This window comes from Bombina bombina, chromosome 4 (assembly GCF_027579735.1).
Source record: "Bombina bombina isolate aBomBom1 chromosome 4, aBomBom1.pri, whole genome shotgun sequence".
Taxonomy (NCBI): Eukaryota; Metazoa; Chordata; class Amphibia; order Anura; family Bombinatoridae; genus Bombina; species Bombina bombina.
The window spans coordinates 648,927,215-648,949,434 of NC_069502.1; the positions used below are offsets into that span (position 1 = coordinate 648,927,215).

Sequence of the window (22,220 nt, forward strand, 5' to 3'; positions counted from 1 at the left end):
CAGGAAGACTTCTAGTCTATTTGTTATCTTTTCTGGTTCTAGGAAAGGTCAGAAAGCTACTGCCGTTTCCTTGGCATCATGGTTAAAGCTTTTGATTCATCTAGCTTCTTTGGAGTCGGGTCAAGCCCCGCCTCAGAGAATTACAGCTCATTCTACTGGATCAGTCTCCACTTCGTGGGCTTTTAAGAATGAAGCTTCAGTTGATCAGATTTGCAAAGCAGCGACTTGGTCTTCTTTGCATACATTTACTAAATTCTACTGTTTTGATGTATTTGCTTCTTCGGAAGCAGTTTTCGGTAGAAAGGTTTTTCAGGCAGCTGTTTCAGTTTGATTCTTCTGCTTATGATTTAAGTTTTTCCTTTTATTTATGAGAATAAACTTATATTTTGGGTTGTGGATTATTTTTTTTAGAGAAAAATGGCTGTTTCTCTTGTTAAGTGTATCCAGTCCACGGATCATCCATTACTTGTGGGATATTCTCCTTCCCAACAGGAAGTTGCAAGAGGATCACCCACAGCAGAGCTGCTATATAGCTCCTCCCCTCACTGCCATATCCAGTCATTCTCTTGCAACTCTCAACAAAGATGGACGTAGTAAGAGGAGAGTGGCGTAAATATCTTCATTGGTGTGAATCCAAGAATTTCTCATGGAGTAGGGTTAGGATTCCTAGGATATTGTCCTTCCTCCAAGAGGGTTTGGACAAAGGATTATCAGCTAGTTCTTTAAAGGGACAGATTTCTGCTCTGTCTATTCTTTTACACAAGCGTCTGGCAGAAGTTCCAGACGTTCAGGCATTTTGTCAGGCTTTAGTTAGAATTAAGCCTGTGTTTAAACCTGTTGCTCCTCCATGGAGCTTAAACTTGGTTCTTAAAGTTCTTCAAGGGGTTCCGTTTGAACCCCTTCATTCGATTGATATCAAACTTCTTTCATGGAAAGTTCTTTTTCTGATGGCTATTTCCTCGGCTCGAAGAGTCTCTGAGTTATCTGCCTTACATTGTGATTCTCCTTATCTGATCTTTCATTCAGATAAAGTTGTTCTGCTTACAAAACCTGGGTTTTTACCTAAGGTGTTTTCTAACAAGGATATCAATCAAGAGATTGTTGTTCCATCATTATGTCCTAATCCTTCTTCAAAGAAGGAACGTCTTTTGCATAATCTAGACGTAGTCCGTGCCTTGAAGTTTTACTTACAGGCTACTAAAGATTTTCGCCAAACATCTAACCTGTTTGTTGTTTACTCTGGACAGAGGAGAGGTCAAAAGGCCTCGGCAACCTCTCTTTCTTTTTGGCTTCGGAGTATAATCCGTTTAGCCTATGAGACTGCTGGACAGCAGCCTCCTGAAAGGATTACAGCTCATTCTACTAGAGCTGTGGCTTCCACCTGGGCCTTTAAAAATGAGGCCTCTGTTGAACAGATTTGCAAGGCTGCAACTTGGTCTTCCCTTCATACTTTTTCCAAATTTTCCAAATTTGATACTTTTGCTTCTTCTGATGCTGTTTTTGGGAGAAAGGTTCTACAGGCAGTGGTTCCTTCCGTTTAAGTTCCTGCCTTGTCCCTCCCATCATCTGTGTACTTTAGCTTTGGTATTGGTATCCCACAAGTAATGGATGATCCGTGGACTGGATACACTTAACAAGAGAAAACATAATTTATGCTTACCTGATAAATTTATTTCTCTTGTAGTGTATCCAGTCCACGGCCCGCCCTGTCCTTTTCAGGCAGGTCTAAATTTTAATTAAACTACAGTCACCACTGCACCCTATGGTTTCTCCTTTTCTCGGCTTGTTTTGGTCGAATGACTGGATATGGCAGTGAGGGGAGGAGCTATATAGCAGCTCTGCTGTGGGTGATCCTCTTGCAACTTCCTGTTGGGAAGGAGAATATCCCACAAGTAATGGATGATCCGTGGACTGGATACACTACAAGAGAAATAAATTTATCAGGTAAGCATAAATTATGTTTTTTTATTTTATCCCTCCCTCTCTAGTGACTCTTGTGTGGAGTTCCACATCTTGCGTATTACTATCCCATACGTCACTAGCTCATGGACTCTTGCCAATTACATGAAAGAAAACATAATTTATGTAAGAACTTACCTGATAAATTCATTTCTTTTATATTGGCAAGAGTCCATGAGGCCCACCCTTTTTATGGTGGTTATGATTTTTTGTATAAAGCACAATTATTTCCAAATTCCTTTGTTGATGCTTTTTACTCCTTTCTTTATCACCCCACTTCTTGGCTATTCGTTAAACTGAATTCTGGGTGTGGTGAGGGGTGTATTTATAGGCATTTTAAGGTTTGGGAAACTTTGCCCCTCCTGGTAGGATTGTATATCTTATACGTCACTAGCTCATGGACTCTTGCCAATATGAAAGAAATGAATTTATCAGGTAAGTTCTTACATAAATTATGTTTTCATTATGGTATTATCTGTAGTTAATTTATCACACAACTATAATTATTTGCACTTAACACTTTATAGAATATATAACAAGAAATTTTATTTTAGAATATGACTTTTGATGTAAGAAATGATACAAAAGATGAATGTGCAAAGGACCAAGAAATCACACACAAAAAAACCTGCTATATGTAGCCTGTTTTGCTTTCTTTGCACCGCAATCCCAATGGTTATCAGACTCCATTTGTGATTACCCTGTTCATCACTTATCAAAATATTATCCCTTACATTGCATGAAGATAGCAAATGTGTGAAAAAAGCTGAACCTATGTTTTACACAGAGGATCAAGCTTTGATGAGATCTGACCTAAATATCAAAACTTGCTCGCTTGCAGATTTGAGACTATTTCTGTGAGGTATTTTTGCGACCTCATTCAGATCTGCTGAGGAAAGCAGAGCTGTGCTATTTACTTTTTTAAAGAGGGATTTCTAGTATAACATAACAATATATACACATTAGTCAGTTTTGATTCAACCCTAAAGATATTGTTTAGATGCCGAAGATAAAATGTTTGTCAGATGGATATTGTTCCGTTTTGGATTTCAGTTAAATCGTTACAATAATACATAAAATAAATTATTTAGATCTGAAGCAATTCAAGGGAAGTAGAAGCATATTTTTGTCAAATTTGACTTGAAATTCTATATAGTGAGCACCGTCATTAATAGTAAACATGCACCACCTTATTACTATTGTTTTATTCCATTTACTTTTCTGTCTAGAGCAGAAGCTATTATATCATCATGCCTGTAAACACAGACATGTAGTTGTAATTTTTTCCCTGTACTTTTGATTCCTGATATCAAACATGCACTTTCACAATTTTTTGGGGTGGAAAAAAAGCATATTACACATCATGTTAACCCTATTCTGTTTTGAACACATTGCTTGGCAAACTATAGTATATAGAATAGCATTAAAATCCATTTAGATTAAAAACCTTATGGGAAGAAATCCTACTTGGCTTTAATGTGTACTGACATTTATTTCTTTAAAATTGATGCTACAGGGAAATGAACAATAGTTTATATTGAAACAATTGGGCTTTGCGTTGTCACATGTATATATATTGTTTTCTTTTCTGTGAGATAATTGGAGAGATTGCCAGGAACAGACGGACCATAGAAGCGGGGATTGCAGGACCTTTCTTCCCATTTTATGCAATGAATAATAATAAATAACCCTGAATTAGGTTAATTCTGTAAAAAAATTTCAGACAGCCTCCCTTTTTTTTTTAGAATAGTAATTCCATTTAAATTAATTTGCTTACTTTAGTAGTAAATTAAAAAACATATTTTGGTGTTAAAATTTGTGAACTAACCATTATTTAGTTTTCCTTGTTATTTGCTTTTATATTTGCTTGATTTTTCTTTTCTGTCTAGCTCCCACGTTGCCCGATTACGAAGGTGTTGATGCATCTCTCAATGAAACTGCCACCACAATCACAGTACTGCTGAGACCTGCCCAGGCCAAAGGGGCTCCTATCAGGTACATAAAATAGAGAAATTAAATGCTTTGGCAGGAATGCCTTGGCAGGTTTCCTAACAGCCTGTAAGGAAGTTGTTGCAAAGCAATATTCCTGCCACATTAATGTCAGAAGGCTCTCCCACTCAGCTTGACAAAGTGTTGTTTTGGATATTAGGTAAACAGCAGACAGCATGATTTTACTTATTCACTTAACCATTTATATATATTCTTTTGATTTCTATTTTATTGACAACCATCAAATTAGCCAGGGTATTGCGCATCTATTTAACACCGGATACATTTTACAAAAAAAAGCAATGACCACAGTAATATAATAGGGGGCAGCAGTATTGTTTACTGGATGAACATCTTCAGACTTTTGACATGTTTTATTAAAGGGACATAAAAGTCACATACAGTTTTTAGAACATGCACAGGAGGGAATGATGATGTGTAGGCAGCTGTTTGACCTGCTGCACTTACAGCTCTGGAAAAAAAATAAGAAACCACTGCAAAATGATCAATTTCTCTGGTGTTGCTATTTATAGGAATGTGTTTGAGTAAAATGAACATTTTTATTTTATTCTATAAACTACTGACAATATTGCTCCCAAATTCCAAATAAAAATATTGTCAATTAGAGCATTTATTTGCAGAAAGTGTCAACTGGTCAAAATAACAACAACAAGAAAAATAGTGTTTTCAGACCTTGAATAAACACAATCCTAATGTTTTACCTTAGCAAGAGTTCAAAAATCAATATTTGGTGGAATAACCCTTATTTTCAATCGCATCTTTCTTGCGTCTTGGCATGCTCTTCACCAGTCTCTCACATTGCTGTTCCGTGACTTTATACCACTCCTAGAGCAAAAATTCAAGCAGCTAGGGTTTTATTTGATGGCTTGTGACATCCATCTTCCTCTTGATCACATTTCAGAGGTTTTCAATGGGGTTCAGATCTAGAGATTGGGCTGGCCATTACAGTGTCTTGATCTGGTTGTCCTCCATCCACACCTCAAATGACCTGGCTGTGTGGCATGGAGCATTGTGCTGCTGAAAAAACCAATGCTCAGAAATGGGGAACATTGTCAGAGCAGGAGGAATCAAGTTTCTTCCAGGATAACCTTGTACGTGGACTTTAAAAAAAAAATTGTGAGGAAAAAGCTGGTTAAATTGAAATTGAAACTAATATAGCAATATCAGTTATGTACTTCCTGCTGAGGATAATTGGCTGATAGATACTTCCTGTTAATGCTCATTTGGCTTACCGCATTTGTACTGAACAGCCAATGGGCATTAACAGGGAAGCATAAAGTGTATACAGATTTTTTTTCCGGTAAAAGAATCCCTGTTTAAATTCTACTCTTTCATATGAATGATAGAAACAAAAACAAAAAAACTGTTCTAAGGGCCCCATGTACGAAGGAGCGAGCGGGCAAGCTTCTCAACTGGAGAAGTTGTCCGGTACCTTCGCTAAATACGGGCAGCAGACGAACAGGATCTGCTGCCCGTATGTATCCATACATGCTCAAGTGAGTGTGTAATGCTGGCCTCTTCTCTCGTACGACCAATCGCTCTCTGTGATTTTCCCTCGCCACCTCAGAGGTGGCGTAGGGTGTAAGAAGCAGCTGTCTAATGACCGTTGCTTCTTACATTGCGGGAAGCAGGCTCGCATGTGCGACCATGCCCCGCAAGGTCTCTTCTTTAAGAAGCTGTTCATCTATGTTCTGATCGTCTGAATTAGTTGTTTTTTTTGATGTTGTAATGGTATGATTCATAAATATAAATTTAATAAATTTCAATAACCTTTGCTGATCTTTGTATTATAGAGCATTTCAATGTTCCCGTTTTGGCAAGCAAGAAAGTTGTGCAGGAAGTGTTAAGGCTGTAATAGGTGTAAATGTTGTACCATGTTGGGTTTTATGGCTTTATTAAAGAAACCGCAACAATTTACGTTTTCCAGCATTTGCAGTAACACACTTTATATTATATATAGACAGAGAGATGATCGTTAAAAATTAGACATTGTCATCGGTAATATTTTTCATATTGAAGGAATCTTGGACCAGTGACTGTAAGTCCCAAGAATACATAGGTCTGCTTTAAAATCACAAACATTAGATTTTATTTGTACTTGTTTAATGCTTAAAACCACCTATTCTAATATACCAGTATCTTAATCAATGTGTTGAAGCACTGTGTTCAGATAAATAATTTAGAAACATCAAAGGTATCGTACTGAATATAATTCAATCACTCTCATCAATAATAAATTATCTGAACACAACTACAAATGTTTGTCCTTGTTTGACAAGCTATACCCTTGGTTGCACTAAGCTTGTAACGCTCATTTCTGAAGCTCAGCATAATGCAGTCCTTTACAGATGCTGAAATGCAGGATTTAGTATCAGATGGTTGAGGGCAGTCACCTCATATGCATTTCCAGCTCCAGTCCTTCCTTTATGAGAGCAAAAATGCTGGAAATTCGGAAACTACCTATCTGAGCTGCATTAACGACAGGAAGTCGTGTTTGTTTTTACTGTAATTAAATAGTGATGTTTTGTATGTTTGCTGCATATATTTGTTTTAGGATTACTAATTGAAAGATGTCAGAAGATCTGCACAGACCCAGTAAATCATAACCATAGATCCATGCTTATAGGTATATTAAAATGAACCCTGATCTGAGAACATCGAAATCAGCTGCTTTATCAGGCGGAGAAATACTTTAAGGGCTATTAATTTAAATTAAACTTTCATGGTTTAGATAGAGCATGCAGTTTTAAGAGACTTTTCATTTAACTTTTCTTATCAAATGTACTTTGTTCTTTTAAGTATCCTTTGTTGTTGTCGTAAAGCATATCTAGATAGGATTGGGAGCAGCAATGCATTACTGGGAGCCAGCTGATGATTGGGGGGCGAGCACATATGCTTCTTGTTATCTAGCTCTCGGTGCAGTTGAAGAGGTTAAAAACATACGGCTAGATTACGAGTCTTGCGTTAGCCTTAAAAAGCAGCGTTGAGGGGTCCCAACGCTGCTTTTTAACGCCCACTGGTATTACGAATCAGGCAGGAGAGGGTCTACCGCTCAATTTTTTTCCGCAATTTTAGCATACCGCAAATCCCCTTACGTCAATTGCGTATCCTATCTTTTTAATGGGATTTTCCCAACGCCGGTATTACGATCACCTGAAAAAGTGAGCGGTAGACCCTCTCCTGTCCAGACTCCTACCTCATTTAAAAGTCAGTAGTTAAGAGTTTTATGGGCTAACGCCGTAACATAAAACTCTTAACTAAAGTGCTAAAAAGTACACTAACACCCATAAACTACCTATTAACCCTAAACCGAGACCCCCCCCCCATCGCAAACACTATAATAAAATTATTTAACCCCAAATCTGCCGACCGGACATCGCCGCCACTTTAATAAATGTATTAACCCCTAAACCGCTGCACTCCCGCCTCGCAAACACTAGTTAAATTTTATTAACCCCTAATCTGCCGTCCCTAACATCGCCGACACCTACCTACATTTATTAACCCCTAATCTGCCGCCCCCAACGTCCCCGCTACTATATTAAATTTATTAACCCCTAAAGCTAACCCTAACCCCCCTAACTTAAATATAATTTAAATAAAATTAAATTAAATTACTACAATTAAATAAATTAATCCTATTTAAAACTAAATACTTACCTATAAAATAAACCCTAAGATAGCTACAATATAATTAGTAATTACATTGTAGCCATCTTAGGGTTTATTTTTATTTTACAGGCAACTTTGTATTTATTTTAACTAGGTAGAATAGTTATTAAATAGTTAACTATTAATTAACTATTTAAAAACTACCTAGCTAAAATAAGTACAAAAGTACCTGTAAAATAAACCCTAGCCTAAGTTACAATTACACCTAACACTACAATTAAACTAATTACCTAAACTACCTACAATTAATTACAATTAAATAAAATAAACTAAATTACAGAAAATAAAAAAGAATTACAAGAATTTTAAACTAATTACACCTAATCTAATCCCCCTAATAAAATAGAAAGCCCCCAAAATAATAAAATTCCCTACCCTATACTAAATTACAAATAGCCCTTAAAAGGGCTTTTTGCGGGGCATTGCCCCAAAGTAATCAGCTCTTTCACCTGTAAAAGAAAATACAGTACCCCCCAACATTAAAACCCACCAGCCACACACCCAACCCTACTCTAAAACCCACCCAATCCCCCCTTAATAAAACCTAACACTACCCCCTTGAAGATCACCCTACCTTGAGACGTCTTCACCCAGCCAGTCACAAGTGGTCCTCCAGAGGGTCCGAAGTCTTCATCCTATCCGGCCAGAAGAGGACCTCCAGACCTGCAGAAGTCTTCATCCAGGCGGCATCTTCTATCTTCATCCTTCCGGAGTGGGTCCATCTTCAAGACATCCGACGTGGAGCATCCTCTTCATCCGACGGCCGATGACTGAATGACTGGTCCTTTAAGTGACGTCATCCAAGATGGCGTCTCTTCAATTCCGATTGGCTGATAGAATCCTATCAGCCAATCGGAATTAAGGTAGGAAAAATCCTATTGGCTGATCCAATTAGCCAATAGGATTGAGCTTGCATTCTATTGGCTGTTCCAATCAGCCAATAGAATGCGAGGTCAATCCTATTGGCTGATTGCATCAGCCAATAGGATTTTTCCTACCTTAATTCCGATTGGCTGATAGGATTCTATCAGCCAATCGGAATTGAAGAGACTCCATCTTGGATGACATCACTTAAAGGACCAGTCATTCAGTCGTCGGCCGTCGGATGAAGAGGATGCTCCACGTCGGATGTCTTGAAGATGGACCCGCTCCGCTCCGCAAGGATGAAGATAGAAGATGCCGCCTGGATGAAGACTTCTGCCGGTCTGGAGGTCCTCTTCTGGCTGGATAGGATGAAGACTTCGGACCCTCTGGAGGACCACTTGTGCCCGGCTGGGTGAAGACGTCTCAAGGTAGTGTGATCTTCAAGGGGGTAGTGTTAGGTTTTTTAAGGGGGGATTGGGTGGGTTTTAGAGTAGGGTTGGGTGTGTGGGTGGTGGGTTTTAATGTTGGGGGGTATTGTTTTGTTTTTTTTACAGGTAAAAGAGCTGATTACTTTGAGGCAATGCCCCACAAAGGGCCCTTTTAAGGGCTATTTGTAATTTAGTATAGAGTAGGGAATTTTATTATTTTGGGGGGCTTTTTTATTTTATTAGGGGGATTAGATTAGGTGTAATTAGTTTAAAATTCTTGTAATTCTTTTTTTATTTTCTGTAATTTAGTGTTTGTTTTTTTTCGTAATTTAGTTTATTTAATTGTAATTAATTGTAGGTAGTTTAGGTAATTAGTTTAATTATAGTGTAGTGTTAGGTGTAATTGTAACTTAGGTTAGGGTTTATTTTACAGGTAAATTTGTATTTATTTTAACTAGGAAGTTATTAAATAGTTAATAACTATTTAATAACTATTGTACCTAGTTAAAATAAATACAAAGTTGCCTGTAAAATAAATATAAATCCTAAACTAGCTACAATGTAACTTTTAGTTTTATTGTAGCTATCTTAGGGTTTATTTTATAGGTAAGTATTTAGTTTTAAATAGGAATAATTTATTTAATTGTAGTAAATTTATTTAGATTATTTTAAATTATATTTAAGTTAGGGGGGGTGTTAGGGTTAGACTTAGGTTTAGGGGTTAATAAATTTATTATAGTGGCGGCGATAGATTAGGGGTTAATACATTTAATATAGTTGCGGCAACGTTGGGGGGGGGCACAGATTAGGGGTTAATAACTATAATGTAGGTGTCGGCGATGTTGGGGGCAGTAGATTAGGGGTTCATAAGTATAATGTAGGTGGCGGCGGTGTCCGGAGCGGCAGATTAGGGGTTAATATTATAATGTAGGTGTCAATGATAGCGGGGGCGGCAGATTAGGGGTTAATAAGTGTAAGATTAGGGGTGTTTAGACTCGGGGTTCATGTTAGGGTGTTAGGTGCAAACATACAATTCATTTCCCCATAGGAAACAATGGGGCTGCGTTAGGAGCTGAACGCTGCTTTTTTGCAGGTGTTAGTTTTTTTTTCAGCCAGCTCAGCCCCATTGTTTCCTATGGGGAAATCGTGCACGAGCACGTTTTGCCAGCTTACCGCTACTGTAAGCAACGCTGGTATTACAGTGAGATGTGGAGCTAAGTTTTGCTCAACGCTCACTTTTCTGAGGCTAACGCCGGCTTGAAGAAAACTCGTAATACCAGCGTTGGCTTAAGTGAGCGGTAAGAAAAAAGGGCTCGTTAGCCCCACACAGCCTTACCGACAAAAACTCGTAATCTAGGTGATAGTTATTAGTAAGCTCAGAGGAACATTTTTTTTTATTTTTTTTTGCACTGTCATGTCCCATTAAAGGGGGCTGCAAGTTGTAAAAACATTTATCATGTATACGAAAGAGCACTATTTAATCATGCTAAAAATTGTGCATAATTAAAATGACTTTGTCGCCCCTTTAAATGTTAGTGGTTTTGTGGCTATTAAGATCACTTTAAACACTTCTTGCTTTTGTGTAAGAATTGCGTTGGTCCCACGCTCGCTAGAGGGGCTAAAAAGCAAATATAAATTTTGCATTTTGGAGCTTGGGTTAAAGCACAATTTCAACACAAAGGTAAAAGTTGTTTAAAAAATGGAAATCTGCATCTTTTACACTATTTTTATTTCTGCTTTATTTTAAATATAAATGTTAGAAGCAGACAATAAATAGGAATGAGTTGCTAACACACACTGATTATAGTACTGCCCCATTTTCTGTAAGTTTTGTGAGTTCTAGACAATGCCGGCCTATAACCATCTGCTTTGAATATTTGTAAGGATTTTGCATTGAACAACTGTAGCCATGCAAGGCAATCTATTTCGGTACAGTGGACAGATTTGTGTCCATCTGTGCCTGTGTATTACAGCATGTCACTTACATTTTAGATGTGCATAGCTTTGAGTCAAGATAACGTGGAAGCCACAGCAGGGTCAGGAGGTTGAGAAGCCTGTCAGCTCACTATGCGTCTAATGATATGACAACTGTAAATTGGTACCTTAAGCAGCGCCTACAGTCAGCCATTATGCTGGGCCTGGGAGTCTAAGCTTCCCATGTATAATTTCAAAGAAAAATTTTAACAAAATGTTTAAATCTTTCAGGCCAAGAGTTTTATCAGTTTTCAGTAAATTACTTTTTTAGATTATTGGAATACCTTGATGCTAAATTGGTACAAATTAGGTTTCTTTTAGTATAGATTTTGGTCAGGATGGTTTGAAATGTTTTTAACCCCTTAATGACCGCAGCACTTTTCCATTTTCTGTCCGTTTGGGACCAAGGCTATTTTTACATTTTTGCGGTGTTTGTGTTTAGCTGTAATTTTCCTCTTACTCCTTTACTGTACCCACACATATTATATACCGTTTTTCTCGCCATTAAATGGACTTTCTAAAGATACCATTATTTTCATCATATCTTATAATTTACTATACAAAAATTATAAAATATGAGGAAAAATTGAAAAAAAAAACACTTTTTCTAACTTTGACCCCCAAAATCTGTTACATTTCTACAACCACCAAAAAACACCCATGCTAAATAGTTTCTAAATTTTGTCCTGAGTTTAGAAATACCCAATGTTTACATGTTCTTTACTTTTTTTGTAAGTTATAGGGCCATAAATACAAGTAGCACTTTGCTATTTCCAAACCATTTTTTTTTCAAAATTAGCGCTAGTTACATTAGAACACTAATATCTTTCAGGAATACCTGAATATCCCTTGACATGTATATATTTTTTTTTAGTAGACAACCCAAAGTATTGATCTAGGCCCATTTTGGTATATTTCATGCCACCATTTCACCGCCAAATGCGATCAAATAAAAAAAATCGTTCACTTTTTCACAAATTTTTTCACAAACTTTAGGTTTCTCACTGAAATTATTTACAAACAGCTTGTTCAATTATGGCACAAATGGTTGTAAATTCTTCTCTGGGATCCCCTTTGTTCAGAAATAGCAGACTTATATGGCTTTGGTGTTGCTTTTTGGTAATTAGAATGCCACTAAATGGCACTGCGCACCACACGTGTATTATGCCCAGCAGTGAAGGGGTTAATTAGGGAGCATGTAGGGAGCTTTTTGGGGTAATTTTAGCTTTAGTTTAGTGTAGTAGACAACCCCAAGTATTGATCTAGGCCCATTTTGGTATATTTCATGCCACCATTTCACCGCCAAATGCGATCAAATTAAAAAAAAACGTAAAATGTTTCACAATTTTAGGTTTCTCACTGAAATCATTTACAAACAGCTTGTGCAGTTATGGCACAAATGGTTGTAAATGCTTCTCTGGGATCCCCTTTGTTCAGAAATAGCAGACATATATGGCTTTGGCGTTGCTTTTTGGTATTTAGAAGGCCGCTAAATGCCGCTGCGCATCACACGTGTATTATGGCTAGCATTGAAGGGGTTAATTAGGTAGCTTGCAGGGTTAATATTAGATTTAGTGTAGAGCTCAGCCTCCCACCTGAAACATCAGACCCCCTGATCCCTCCCAAACAGCTCTCTTCCCTCCCCCACCCCACAATTGTCCCCGCCATCTTAAGTACTGGCAGAAAGTCTGCCAGTACTAAAATAAAAGCTATATTTTTTTTTTCTTTCTAAAAAGCATATTTACATATGCTGCTGTGTACGATCCCCCCTTAGCCCCCAACCTCACTGATCCCCCCCAAACAGCTCTATAACCCTCCCACTCTAACTTGATAGGCGCCATCTTGGGTACTGGCAGCTGTCTGCCAGTACCCAGTTTAGAAGAAAAAATGTCTTTATTTTTCATTTTGTAAGCATTTCTGTAGTGTAGCTTCCCCCCACACAAAACCAACCCCCCACCCCTCCACGATCTCTTTTTGTGCTTTTGCACAAACAAGATTAGGCCAATTATTACTTAAAAAAATTTCCGTAGTGTAGCGGTTCCCACCCGCTCCCGCCCCGTGCACGCGCCCGCCCGCCACCCTCCGTGCACGCGCGCGCGTCCGTGCGCGCCCCCGGCGGTGCCGCCCCCGATCCCACCCCCCGTGACCTAACACAGCACACCGATGGCCGCCCACCCGCCTCCCAAGTCGGCTCCCACCCACCAACGATACCGGCCATCGATGTCCGGTGCAGAGAGGGCCACAGAGTGGCTCTCTCTGCATCGGATGGCCATGTATGGTTATTGCAGGATGCCTCCATATCGAGGCATCACTGCAATAACCGGAAAGCAGCTGGAAGCGAGCAGGATCGCTTCCAGCTGCTTTCCACACCGAGGACGTGCAGGGTACGTCCTCAGGCATTAACTGCCTTTTTTTTGAGGACGTACCCTGCACGTCCTCGGTCATTAAGGGGTTAAACTAGATACAATAATGATGAATATCTTTAAATATGTGGTATTGATAGGATTTAAATGTTTTTATGAAGCAGCATTGAATGCAATTGTACTGTAATCAGATATTTCTATGCAAAAAATAAAATTGTTTCTAAATATTTTACAGTGCAAAGTAATGTGCAGGGAGGTTTAAGGCAGCTGCTGTGTTGATAATTGATTTGTGGTTTCGGACAACTATTGTGGACTCATTGCGAGCTGTTTTGAAATTCTATGGTTAAATAAATCACAGAAATTATTACACTTCTAAATAACAAAAATATTAAAGGGAAAGAAAGGGACACTTAAATTCACTTCTATTTTCAAATGTATTTTGTTCTTTTAGTATCCCTGGTTGAGAAAATACGACTGGGAGCTAGCTGGTTAATGGTGCCTGCACATATTTGTCTTTTGTGGATGGCTAACTAGATGTGTTCAGCTAGCTGCCAATGTTCCTTCAGCAAAAGATAACAAGAGAATGAACCAAATTTATTAAGAGAAGTAAATTGGAAAATTGTTTCAAATTGTATGTTCTTTCCGAAACACAAAATAAAATGTTGGTGTTTCCTGTCCCTTTTATAAAGGTATTATTTATGTAGGGCATGTCTCCCCACCCAACTTTACTTGAAGTACTTTGTATACTGGCCTTGATTATTAGCAGATAAATAGCTATTAGTAAACCACTTAATGGAAGCCAATTAACCGGTAACAGAAGGATTAAAGGCTGAGTCTACTCTACTGGGCCAACAGATATTGCAGGTGCCTGTAAGATTTGTGTTATTGTAACATATTACCGGGTCTCTAAGTTTCCATTCTCTCCTGTATCTTACACTTGGTGGTAGCATCTCATCAAATGGCAATAAGGGATCCTAGCTCACATTGTGTAAGAAGCTGTCCCTTAATAAATCTTTGCTTTTCCTTCAGTTGTTTCCATAGAATTTGTGGGTCATAACTACAATTTTTAAATTTTAGTTTCATTTTGGATAATTGGGATGTACCAATCAATGTTTCTAAGAAATTGTTATGAGGGTTTTCTTCATGTAAGGGATTAGTTTTAAAAAATAAAAATGTGGTTTGGTAGTCTCTGATGATTTTTGCTATTGTAAGGTCAATAAAGGTCATGGTATTAAGGAGGCTTTTTTGGGTTTATCCTTTGAGAAACAGATGCAGAATCTGACCATAAGCAGCAGCATTCAGCTCTTTTCTGCACCAGATTTATTTGTGCAATAGTGCAACACAGAAATATATGTGCAAATCTATATTTATTTCATGCAAGTGGTGAGAGTCCACAATCTATTACTCATGGGAATTACTCTTCTCTACAACTAGGAGGAGGCAAAGATCCCCAAACCCCAAGAACTCTCTAAATCCCCTTTCTCCTCACAAATACCTTAGTCTTTACCGCTGGTGGTGGTTGAAGAATGAAGATGTGCATGTGTTCTTCAGAGAAGAGTGGCTTTCAATCTATGTTGAGGCCCGGTTTCCCTCAAAGTACAGTGCTTATAAGAGGGTATTTGTGCTATGGTTTATGATACAATGGCTTTGCCTCCTGGGAAATCCTTCATAGGCCCTCTGTAATCGGTTACAGGGATGTGTCTTCTGCCTACCTTTAGAGATCTACATTATACTCCTCTTCCATAAACTCTGCTGATATTTTTCAGTACTGGTTTGGCTGTCTGCTACTTGTTTGATAGTGGTCGAGTGTCTATGGGTAAGTAGATTTTATTTTATTATATAGATATTCATTTAGCTATATTATATGGGTACATTTAAATGTTTAAAAGTTTTTCTTTATATGTAATTTATATCTGGCCCTGGGACAGATCATTTTCACACATTTTTTTTTGCACGCTTATTTTTTCGATTGGCGGCCAGTTTTCATGCACCAGGTTTGTGCAAGTCTGGTTTACGCTCATTGGGTAAGCGCACATTCTTAAGCCTTCTAGGAGTTACAGATTAGTCTCACACAACGGGTTTTGCCTTTCGTGTTAGCGCGCGTTAGTGCGTTGATGTACGCATGTCTGGTTAGAACACGTTTTTCTTGGGTATGCATGCGTCTGGTTATTGGCACACTCTTTGCCTTTTTGACAGTCGTTTGGTGCTTTTTTGACAGTAATGTTTTCCTACTGTGCTCTTCTCTGGTTTTCTCAAAGAGCTTTTATAAGAGGTTTTATAGTATTGCAATGCTTTACTATATACTTTAATAGAGCAGCAGATTCTGTCCCTAAATTTACCACAGAAACTGAGCTTCCTGAACACCTTTTGAACATTATTAGGTGTGCTTATGTAAAAAGCTTAAGCACCTTCTTTAGCTCATGTATGTGGCTCATGTTTAGATTTGTTGATGCATACAGACCAATCTAATACTGTTTCTTTGGGTACTGTTTCACTTATTTTTTGTTCATTACAGGTTAATGCAGAAATGGTGCCTCGTGCTTTGATTTCATTTATCAAGGATGCGGTTTCTGATGCTTTGGCTGCTCTCCCGCCTTCAAATCAGCGTATAAGGTCAGTTCAGATGTTACCTACAAGTACTATGTGCCCTGCATCAGGGAATACTGTGGTATCTTCAGATGGTGTGGTTCCTCTGGGAATGAGGATTTCTCATCTACAGTAAAACCTGATATTTCCTCTCTCTTGTTTAAAGTTGAATATATTTGTTCTCCTTTTAAAGATCTCTTAGTCACTTTAGGGGTTACCGTTGCTAAATCTTTTGATAAACTGTTTTTCTCCCCAAGGTTTTTCCCTGTGCCTGATGTTGTCGCTGACATGATTGCTAGGGAATGGTTTAAGCCAGATTTCTTTTAATCCTTCTGCAAAGTTTTAAAAAGTTATATCCTTTACCTGCTGCTATTCTAGAGTTATGGGAAACAGTTTCCAAAGTGGTTAGGGTCATTTACACTCTAGCTAAATGTACTACTATTCCATTGGAATTGGTACTTCCTTAAGGACCCTTTAGTCGGTTAGAATCCTTTCATTGAATGATTTTTTTATACATTTGGTTATATCATCAGGACAGCTATTTATATTTGCTTTTATAACTGCCATTTCTACTTATTGGTTGTCCAGTCTTTCAGAGCAGTTTTCTGATGATCCTGTTAGTGCAAATATTAAGTTTGCTTCAGAGTGCCAATTATTTTATTTGTGATGCTATGTTTGATATTATGATAATTAATGTCATAAACATGTCTTCAGATATTCTTGCCCGGAGGGCTTTGTGGCCTTAATCCTGGAATGCTGATATGGTGTCTAAATCTAGATTATCTCCTTTTCTAGGAAAGAAGTTACTTGGGTCTGGTTTAGATTCTATTATTTTCTTCTTTTTTCTGGGGGTAAAGGAGTTTTTTCCCTCAAGACAGGAAGTCTAAAAGGAAAATCCAGAGTTCCTAATCGTTTTCGTTCCTTTCTTCAGAATAAGACCGTTTATCTGACAGTTCCCTGAAAGGGCAGTTTTCTGCTTTTTCAATTGTGTTTCATATAGATGGCTAAACATTCTAATTTTCATTGTTTTTTTTCGGGCTCTGGTCCAAATTAAACCCGTTATCAAGCCTATTTCTCCTCTTTGGAATCTTAACCTAGTGTTAAGGGTGTTGCAGGCCCCTCCTTTTGAGCCTATGCATAAAATGGACATTAAGCTATTTTCGTGGAAAGTATTGTTTTCTTTTGGCCATATCTTCTGTTAGAAGAGTTTCTGAATTGTCTGTTCTTTCTTGTAAGTCTCCTTATCTGATTTCCCATCAGAATAAGGCTATTTTATGGATATTTTATTTCTTTCCCTAAGGCTGTTTCTTCAGAAACATTGGTAGACAGATTGTTGTTCATTTCTAGTCCTAAGAATGGTTCTGAGAAATCTTTGCATTCTCTAGATGTTTTTAGGGCATTGAAATGTTATGTTAATACTTTAGAGTTTTCTCTTGGCCTAGGAAAGGTCAGAAGGCCTCTACTATTTCTTTAGCCTCTTGGTTGAAACTTTAGATTCACAGAGCTTATTTGGAGACAGGTCAGCCTCTGCCTCAGCAGATTACGGCTCATTCTACTAGGTCATTTGTCACTTCTTGGGTTTTTAAGAATGTGGCTTCAGTTGATCAATTCTGCAAGGTAGATATTTGGTCTTATTTACATACTTTCACTAATTTCTTCCATTTAGCAGTTTTTTGCTTCCTCTGAAGCAGCCTTTGGTAGAAAGGTTTTTCAGGCAGTTATATCTGTTAGGGTTATGCCTGTTCTTTTAAGTGAATTATTAAAAATGGTTTTCGGATTTATTTTCTCAGTGAAAAAAACCCTGTTTTTAAATCCCTCTCTTTATGTTATTACTTGTGGACTCCACAGCTTGGGTATTAGTTCACATGAGAAATGGATCATGGACTCTCCTTTTTCCTGCCTCACTTGTTTGGCTATACGTTAGACTAAGGTATGCGTGAGGTGGGAGGGGTTTTATAGAGGCCTTGAGGTTTGGGAATCTTTGTCTCCTCCTAGTGGTAGGGAAGAGTAATTTCCATGAGTAATAGATTGTGGACTCTCACAGCCATGAAAGAAATTAAATTATCAGGTAAGCATAAATTATGTTGTGTGTGTTGCACATTAACAGACAAGCCCAGCAGCAAAAAACAAACAAATGCCGCTGCCTTTGGCTTTATTCAGCATTTGTTTCTTAACGAATGCAGAATACACAAAAAATCACATGTCTAATATTAGTTTCAGAAAAATTAAATACCTGACTACTTGTAGTTTCTGATCCTGTGGGATAATTGTATAAAGGTTACTTTTGTATATAAAGATTGTTGATTCAGTGGATTTTTTTTTACAAAGGGTACGGTCTATCTGTCACTCGGAGAGCATGAGGTTCCACTGTATTTGTTAACCAGAGGATGCCTTTAGACATGTAGCTGCTAATATAAGCCCCTTTCAGTTTTGGAATTGTTCATAAGATTTTTTTTTTCCTTCTTGGTTTTGCAGTGCATATCAGATTGTGGTAGAGGAATTGCATCCACATCGGACAAAGAGAGAAACTGGAGGGATTGATTGTTACCAGGTGCCTGTGGCCTACAATAGTGCAAGCAATGGAGGCTCTCCTTACTACTTTGCTGCAGAGCTGCCCCCTTCTAACCTTCCTGAAGCATTGCCGTTCACTGTGGGTGACAATAGGACATATCAGGGATTTTGGAACCCTCCTCTAGTGCCTCGCAAGGGTTATAACATCTATTTCCAAGCAGTGAGCAGCGTTGAAAAGGTGAGGTCTTGTTTTGATTGTTGTTTTTGTTTTGTTTTTTGTTTATTTCCTGCCTGTGCTTTGTATATTATCCAGCAATGTATTACTCTCTTCTACTGTCAATATACATCTTTTTGTGTTGCTAAATGCAAAGAGAAAGTGTATAGAGCTGCTTTAGAGTATTGTTGGTTTTTATTTGTAAGTGCTCCGCTTTTTTACCTGCTTTTGCTGCACTGGCACCGTCTTCGCACTGTTACTTGACAACAAGTGGTTAAATACATACGCAGCATGTTATTCTTGCACAGTCAACATGATTATGAACTTCAGTGTGGTTATAGCTTAATTGTAGCTGTGAGTACAAAACCGTTGATTAGTAATTGCCGCTACTGCGTAATACAAATGAATATTTATCTAGACAAACTCCTTGTTTCTACAAAAATACGGAATTTTCTTGATGTTGATGTAGGGTTTAAACAACTATTTTTAATGCCATTTTGCTAACACACAGCAAATATTTTATGCATAGATTTCTTTGGCTGCGTTTGTTAAAATCCTAGTCTGGTGGTATCTAAAGACTGTAAATAAGAAACATTAAGACATTTTTTGGTGTAGTTTTGCGAATCATGTTTTAGCCTCTACATTTTTAGAACAAAAGATTAATCATTATAGCTTTGCAATTTAATCATTAAATAGTTTCACCATTTTAAATTGCAGAATGTAAACAACCTGTGTAACTTAATATTTCCTTAGGGGAAACAGAGTATGAAGTGTTTCACATTCTTACTCATGGGGGTACAGCCTTTTTTCAGTTTATTTCTCTGCTTTAAACCCTGATTTTGGAGCATGCAGAGAATCCTTTTCATGGTAAATTTGATCCAATCAGCTACACTGCTTGATGTGAGATCAGGCCCCAGTGTGTACAAAGTAGTTACCTCAGCATAATATTTAGCCACGTGGAAGATATTATATTAAGATATATAGCACACTGGAGAAAATGGTATGCTCAGGTCAATAGCGCGTTTGTATTTTAAAAGGATAGTAAATTCCTTGAGATTGAAACGAAATGTTAGTTTGTGTATTCTACAACAACTTTACAATTTACTGTGTTTTTATTATTCCACAATGTACACATGGCAAGCCTAACCTTGTCACATATCTATCCCTAATTGGCTTCCAGCAGAGACGATAACTGTAAAGCAAAGCATGTTTTTCTAACATAATGCCTGTCTTTTGTAATAATCTGTCTTTTCCAGAAGTTAGTCAGGATTGGCTCCTCCAAATAAGGCAAGATTATGGCGATTTAAAAACATTTGGAGCAAAATGGTTTTACATTTTGCCTCAATCGGCAAACGCAACCCAGGGGCTGAACCTAAAATGGTCTGGCTCCTAAGCTTACATTCTTGCTTTTCAAATAAACATACAGAGAGAACGAAGAAAATTTATAATAGGAGTAATTTAGAAAGTTGCTTAAAATTGCATTCTCTATCTGAATCATGAAGGAAAATATTTGGGTTTAGTATTTCTTTAATATCTAGTGAAAAGTACTTTAATAAAAAAAAATTCCTGACTCTTATAATTTAACTCTTAATTGTTTTCTTTTATTACTCCTAGAGAGGTTAGAGTGGATGCTCTGGGGTTTTAAAAAAAATATTGTACTCAAAATTTGTCATTTCTATTATTCATTTTATGGTCATTTACAAGTCCTTGCTTTACCTTTATTTTGACCTTTGAATAGTTGATTTTGTCTTTTGAATTTATCAGTATAGGTCATGGTTCCAATACTGCAGTATTGGCTAGAAAGGCTTTGTAAATAAGTGGCAGTAGCTGAAATAAAAGTTCAAGATGTGGTGGGCGGAGAGAGACCAGCCATTTGAAAGTTTGTTCCATTAGCAGCTTTGAATTCAATGAAATCTTGACAAATTTCTTAAATACTCTTATACCTTTAAAGGGACAGTCAAGTCCAAATAAAAACTTTCATGATTCAAATAGGGCATGTAATTTTAAAAAAACTTTCCAATTTACTTTTATCACTAATTTTGCTTTGTTCTCTTGGTGTTCTTAGTTGAAAGCTAAACCTAGGTAGGCTCATATGCTAATTTCTTATGTGAATGCATTTTGTCAGTTTTTCACCACTAGAGGGCGTTAGTTCACGTGTTTCATATAGATAACATTGAGCTCATTCACGTGAAGTTAACTAGGAGTCAGCACTGATTGGCTAAAATGCAAGTCTGTCAAAGAACTGAAATAAGGGGGCAGGTCGCAGAGGCTTAGATATTTTCTATAATATATAATTATCACTACCTGTAGAGCTTTATCTTTGAAATAAGACTAAACCTACAGTTTTTCTTATGTTTTTTTTCTTCTTCTAATTCTCACATAGGAGAATGTGCCTCTAATACACCATAGTCACAAAGGATGGAAACAGCAATCACATTATAGTAAAACTTGCTGAGTAAAAATAGAATAAAAAAAAAGGTATAGAAATATAGATAAGACACTTGTACCAAAATATTAGCTTTCTGTATATGAAATAGCTTTTCTGTTTTGTCCTAACTTGGCTGTGCACCTTTTGTTGAATATTTTCAGCTCGGGCAGTATATCTACTCTCACAATTTACAAATCACTCCACAGGAAGTTAAGAACTGCTACGGGTTCCAGTCATGAAAAGCAACAGGCTGTTTGTGACTCTTGCTGCTGTCTGTGAATGATTTTCTTGTTTAAACTGAATTGGTGGAAGACAGGCGCTGCAATAACACAAGACGCTTTAAAATCCAATTTAACAATCTTACTCTAGATAAGTAGGGTCCTATTGGAGATCACAGCATCCTTGTTATCGAGTCGCCATGCAAGGTGTCTGGGGGATTAGATGAAATTGCTGGGATATGCAGCAAGATTGATAGCTGGGGATGTATACCTGGATGTGTATAACCAAAAGAAAATTGAAGATTTTTTTCCTTGCTGTTTGGGAGTTTTATAGAAGTGATATTGCTGAAATTATTACTTTGGAGTAATCTTTTGCTGACCCTTTAGAAATAGAGGTCAAGCTACAGATGTAAATGAAAACACATTATTTTGTTGATCCTGAAATAGTTCCTTGGAGGATGTAGATTTTTGTAGAACGGATGATCCTAGTATTATTTTTATTTAATAACTTTACTAAAAATATCATTTTTTTTATGTTACATGGAAGTGATGCTTATTACAAGTTTTTTTATGTTTTCTTTTTAGCTAAAATAAATGCCAATTTACCTTTTATTCTGCTCCTGTTTATTTGGCACACAGATACCATTTGTTTTGATATTTGTCTTTTTAAATCCTCCTGTCCCCTCTTGCAGCAAGTCAGGGCTATGACTGGCTGCCCTCTAAGAACAAACTTTTTTTTGTGAAGGAGGTGGGCAGGATTGGAAGACTCGGTTACTTTCTTTGTGCATATATATATATATATATATATATATATATACACACTCTCTCCTTTCTCTCCTCTCTCCCTCTCTCCCCCCCCCTCTCTCTCTCTGTCTCCCCGCCCTCTCTTAGTTGAACATTCATTTCCAAAGTTAAACACATTTGAAAAGTCAAGTTTATAATGGAAATATATATATATTTCTTCTGTTAAGTGTGATCAGTCCACGGGTCATC

The 22,220-nt window shown here is 37.5% G+C and overlaps 1 protein-coding gene across 6 annotated transcripts in view; it reads left to right on the forward strand.

Annotated features, from left to right (window-relative positions):
• Nucleotides 1-22,220, forward strand: part of PTPRK (protein tyrosine phosphatase receptor type K) — an 865,926-nt gene that overhangs the window by 629,377 nt on the left and 214,329 nt on the right. For all 6 annotated transcript variants that reach the window (XM_053710702.1, XM_053710703.1, XM_053710705.1 and 3 more), the window contains exons 11-12: nt 3,849-3,954; nt 18,332-18,605. In XM_053710702.1, the coding sequence (XP_053566677.1) occupies nt 3,849-3,954; nt 18,332-18,605 (380 nt within the window). The remainder of the gene's footprint in view (nt 1-3,848; nt 3,955-18,331; nt 18,606-22,220) is intronic.